The sequence below is a fragment of the Sinocyclocheilus rhinocerous genome, unplaced genomic scaffold, assembly GCF_001515625.1.
Source record: "Sinocyclocheilus rhinocerous isolate Xijiao unplaced genomic scaffold, SAMN03320098_v1.1 scaffold28, whole genome shotgun sequence".
NCBI classification, from domain to species: Eukaryota; Metazoa; Chordata; class Actinopteri; order Cypriniformes; family Cyprinidae; genus Sinocyclocheilus; species Sinocyclocheilus rhinocerous.
The window spans coordinates 874,299-879,923 of record NW_015652416.1 but is presented as its reverse complement, the minus strand read 5'-3'; the positions used below and the strand labels follow the sequence as shown (position 1 = coordinate 879,923).

Here is a 5,625-nt window from a genome sequence, read left to right as displayed (position 1 = left end):
TACACTGATTTATTTATTAAATTGTATTGAACATAGAATATACCTTTTAAGAGACTGAAGCACATGCTTCGGGTTAAACAACTGAAATGCATTTCTCGTTACTGACCCGACAACTTATATCTGAACAGGCCTGTTTTAATAAGAAAGCATTTGTTTTAGAAAAGCTCCACCTTATAACTGATAAAAGAGGAAATCAAGGCCGAAGCTTCATCTTCAACAAAGAGAAGAAATTTTACATAGTGTACAATGAGGGTGGTGGAGTTCTGTTATATAATCACATTTTATTGGTGATACATTTCATTGCAAATATAGCCCTGTTTAACAGTAAGTGCAACATACACAATATTCAAGAGTCTGAGGTTTGTCATTCAGAGCAACATTACTGTAAATATATTAGTAATTCACTGCCACAGAAGGAGGCGTCTGTGCCTGTCTCATGCAAAAAAAAAAGCAGTTAAGAAAGCCCTGAAATATATATGAGAGGCAGGCCTGGAAAACTTCACATTACTCGGGTGAACGGAAACACAAGTCGACTGGCATATTTTGCAAAATTTTGGCACAGAAGTGATCAAAATCCATTTAGCTGAAAGCTGTGACAACCACGTTTGAAAGTGCTACGACTATAACTCGAATAAGCATTTTTTTTTTCTTTCTCAGAAATAGCTCTTTGATATAAAAATAAGCTTTTGAACTCAGGCTAAGCAGGCAGTTTGCAGCCACATCAAAAAATTACAATATGCAACATGAAAAAAATGGATTTTTAAAAAAGTAGTCTTTCCTCTCTCATCCTATAAAAAACATTTGCTCAGTCTGTCGTCCCTGCAAAAGAACAAAAAATGTATCCAAGAGATCATAATTAGGATATTTAAAGTGAAAAACACTTTCATTGTGCACAAAAAGATACGGAGAAAACAAGTGCTCAGTCTCACAGCAAAATAAAGAACGAAAGTTGCCAGATTTGTGCTTGTGATATCAATGCATTCCTCTCACAATATAAACTGAATCTGGACCACTACAGACCAACTCCACATGTATTAAACAACATAGGACTTGTTTGTCCAGTGTAGGATGTCACTTTATAAGAAGGGATATGAAACATGCCCTTAAAGAGAGAAAGCAGACAGACCCCCGCTTCCTCCATTTGGATGCCCGCAGCAGGACGTTCTCCTCGCCTGCTGCCGCACCGTGTAATTCAACCCATACTAAGAGGGACTGCAAAGTGCTTTCGATGCAGAATGCACAGAACCCACGATTTCCTGCAGCTGTAACAACGTTCTTGTGCGTTACACTCCCGCCGATGACTTCTCTGCCGTGTTGTTCAGGACTTCATCAATTCTGTCGTCTTCTATGACAACTGAAAGAGAAATCACAAGAGGCACTGGGGTCAAACGTGATGCCCTTGAAGAAATGACAAGACTTTAGGACAAGAATATGACAGTCAGGCTTTGCAGACTGCAAAAAATAAATCAAATAAATGTAAAAAAAATTATTAAATAATGGATGAAATTGACTAATGTAAATAAAACAGAATGACATGCTATAATTCATTTATTTTAAGTATACATTTTCTAATTCTAGGACTATTGTTAAGTATGTTGTTTGGTATGACCTGATAATACTGGACTGACATTAAATATAATATTTCTACTTTTAACATTTTAAAAACTTTTAATTGAACTGCAAAAAGTTAATGGTGATTAAAAATGGCTAAGAACCCATAGCTTTATTGATTAATTGTTTGTTTGTTTATCTGTGAAATAAAAACAATATAAAAGTAAAATAAAATTTAAAGAAGGAAATAAAATAAAATGAAATATTAAAAAAAACAGCTTAGATTGTAGTTTTTTTTTTTGCACCGGCGAATATGTGAAATTTCACAATGATTTCACTGATATAAACTAGCCCTGAAGGTAGTGTATATACATATAACATTATCATTAAATAATGAGTTACATTTCAGTCCCTTTCACAAAAATATTGTGTATTTTTTGTTCTTTTTAGAAAATTCTGAAAAGTGTTATCGAATTTACTGTTACAGCACCTAAAATGTATATATACATTTTACTTATGTATATATGGCTATACATGTCTATACTTTTACGGAAAAAAAAGTTTCTATTAGTCAATTAGCCATCTTTTAACTAGAAAACTAAACAATTTGCCATGAGATGAAAACTCATATGAACTCACAAGCAGGCAAAAGTAAACAAGCAAACGCATCACGCTGACATAATCACGTGATGCCATAAATTAGCATATTTAAGGCATCGGTATCATATCAAAGGTAATAGTGAAAAGAAGGCATTAGTTCGACTCATTAATTAGGTATTTTTTTAGTTTGCTGAATATGACAACATTAATATATGTTTTAAGACTAGAAAACCAACTCCTAGTTTTATTTCACCAACGAAACAACGCAAGTAAGTGGTTTTCCCACCTCTCTTGCTGCGTCCGATCTGTCCGAGTTTCGGAGCTCGTTTGTTCTGCCCAGAACTGAAGAAGTTGCTGCTGTTGTTCTGCAGACGACAGGTGAGGGATATCTGCTCTTCATCTCCATCGTCGCCATAATGAGAGATGCTCTCTTCGTAAGGGAGCACTTCTGACATGATCCCGGTCACAATAATCGATGAAGAGATACGGGAAGAATCGATAACTAACGCGCGAGGGCTCTGTAGACGAACAGCGAGCGAGAACCTCACTGTCACGATCAGATGCAGCTGTATTTTACCTTCATACTACGGGAGTCACTTTCACTTTTCCTGTCGTTACTTACAGGCGATGAGCAGGAGTCGCTCGGAAAAACTGATGTAGATGCAAAACAGGAGCGCGATGCAAAAACACACACGCAGATCCTCAGAGAGCAGAGAGACGTCACTCCATCCCCCTCCTCCACCCCACTCTGCTGCCTGCAGCACTTGGGTGCTGTGGTTTAGTGGTTAAAGATATCCACAAGGATGTGGGTTTGAATCCCACTGGGGTTGATTCGTGACTTACCACCACTGCCACCCAGAAGCTTGTCGCATTCGTGTCTTTGCACATAGGCACTGTGGCTTAGTGGTGAAAGATGGGGTTGACTTTGAATACATTTAGGGTTGATTCATGCTGTGTCATCATTTTTCTTGAGTAAGTAACCATTTAGAACATGCGTATGGGTGACATGGGTTTAGGTTGTGGGATTGAATCCCACAGTAGTTCACCCCAAAATGAAAATGTGCTCACCCTCATGCAGGGCCAGGCCCGGATTGGCTAATCGGGAGCATCGGGAGGCCGATGACATTTTTTGTATGACATTAAAATTATTTTTAGAATAATTGTACATAAATAGGTTAAGCAAAACAATTGTGATTATTTCTGAGAACTTTTTAACTGCAGGCAGACAGCCTACATTATGGTACATCACAAATATTTGGAACATCCCTTATTCTGTCCCTTATTTTCTTTTCATATTTTCTACAAGAATACAAGAATTCTTGAAGAATAAGATTTAAAAAATCACAATTGTCCCTTATTTTCCATTTCTGAAGTTAATTGGCAACCCTAATAATGACATAATTATCTTTTGATAATTATGTTGATAACATAATTATCAACATTAGCTCTGTACTTGTACTCTGCATAATGACAATAAAGTTGAATCTAATCTAATCTAATCTTTTGACTCCCCTGACAGTTTCTTTTTTACCTTACTCAAAAAAAAAAAGTCGTTGTTGGAGATATGCGAGCAAAAAATAATAGATAAAAAAATGGATAATAGAAAGCGCAAAGGCGGCACTGAAAAGGCCAGTACAAAAAAACAAACAAACAAAGTGTGCCGGTCTAAGGCATGAAACTCCAGGGCTGAAAATGAGTCCCACTCCGGCCCTGTGCAGGGCCATCCAAGATGTAGATGAGTTTGTTTCCTTATCTGAACAGATTTGGAGAAATTTAGCATTAGATCACTTGCTCACCAGTCCTCTGCAGTGAATGGGTGCCGTCAGAATGAGAGTCCAAACAGCTGATAAAAACACCACAATAATCCAGAAAACAATATTATGGAAGGAGGACTTGTATTTTAGCCACAACACACAGCTTTTCACTTTACAAGATGTTAATTGATGGACTGGAGTGGTGTGGATTACTTGTGGATTACTGTGATGTTTTTATCAGCTGTTTGGACTCTCATTCTGACATCCATTGGTGAGCAAGTGATGTAATGCTAAATTTCTCCAAATCTGTTCTGATGAAGAAACAAACTCATCTACATCTTGGACTAGCCTGAAGTCGAGTAAAGTTTCATAATATGAACTATTCCTTGAAATTCATAATCTAATCACAATTGTGCCTTTAAGCAAAACTCATATAGACAGGTAATATAGCTACTGTGAAATATTAAAAAAGGCTACTGTGTTCACCAGAACTTTAGCATAAAAATACAATGATGATGTGTTTTTACAGGATTACAGGAATTAATATATTAATTGAGCTATTAAAATCTTAGCTATTAAAATTAATGCATTTTCCTTCCAAAACATTTTTAAAAACAGTTTACAATAAAATGACAAATTATACATTCAAAGTATATATTTTTACGTATATATAAGCTATACAGTTAACCAGTTTATGTTTTTACTGTAACATTTTTACATAGTCTTTAATACAAAAAAAACTTGATTTCTTCTGTAACACTTTTATTAAGAACATCACCTACCATTATATAATACTAATGTTAATTCAAAGTCATATTCATAATAATATTCTGTTATATTGTAGGCCTATAATATGATTCATATGCTTTAATTTATTGAATGGCTATAGACTGCAATCTGGACTTAAATCATTAGTGGCTTGTTAGTGGTTTATATGATTTCATCTGTAGTTATTACTCAAGCTAGAGAGGTTTTGAAGATTTCTGGTGGTTTTAATAGTTTAAGGCATTATGTTGATGGTTATCTCAGTACTAACCAACCCATAGTGATCCTCCAAGATTAAAGTGTGATGGTAAAGACAGAAAGGTATTTAGCTCCATCTATTGGTCAGATACAGTAGTACTCTTTTTCATGTGCAATTAAAGGCAGAGTAAGTGATATCTGGTAGCCAATGTTGATATTTGAAATCACCAAAACAAACACGCCCCTACCCCAAAAGGGTCTTGCCCCTATTTTGATAGCTCCGCCCCACATATACGTACGCAACCCAGGCAACGATTAGTTTTGTGAAACAAAGCAAAACCAATGTTACTCCGTGTCTACGGACGTGAGCGGCGCGGCGCGGCGCAACAAATCCCGACAGAAAACTGCTGCCGGGTTCTATTTATGACGTGCTGACACAAATTTCAAATGGTTTTCAACGGTCGTTTGATCGCGTCCGGTGTAGGCAGACTTTAGCTGTTGTAGACACTGTGTTACTCACCTATTGAGAAGAAACAAAGCAACCTCGGCGTCCGATCGCAGGCCTCCGCTCCTTGAGTTCTCTCCAGCGCTGGAAAGCTGATCCGATATTTACACGGGTCCTACTTCTTGCCTTGTCGTTCCGCAGACGTTTTCCTCTTTTGTTTTTTTATCCGCCATCTCTATCTTTCTGTCGCTCGGCTCGGCTAATGTCCGTACCATGCACTGAAAGCTCTCTCCTCCACATCACGAGTAGACA

General features: G+C 37.0%; 1 protein-coding gene across 1 annotated transcript; it reads right to left on the bottom strand.

Moving 5' to 3' along the window:
• Positions 1 to 266: 266 nt before the first annotated feature.
• camk2n1b (calcium/calmodulin-dependent protein kinase II inhibitor 1b) lies at positions 267 to 2,995 on the bottom strand. Its single transcript, XM_016520947.1, has 2 exons — positions 2,438 to 2,995; positions 267 to 1,354 (listed from the first exon to the last, which is right to left on the bottom strand). The coding sequence occupies exons 1-2, from the start codon at positions 2,604 to 2,606 to the stop codon at positions 1,284 to 1,286; spliced, it is 240 nt and encodes a 79-aa protein (XP_016376433.1). The 5' UTR covers positions 2,607 to 2,995; the 3' UTR covers positions 267 to 1,283.
• Positions 2,996 to 5,625: the final 2,630 nt, after the last annotated feature.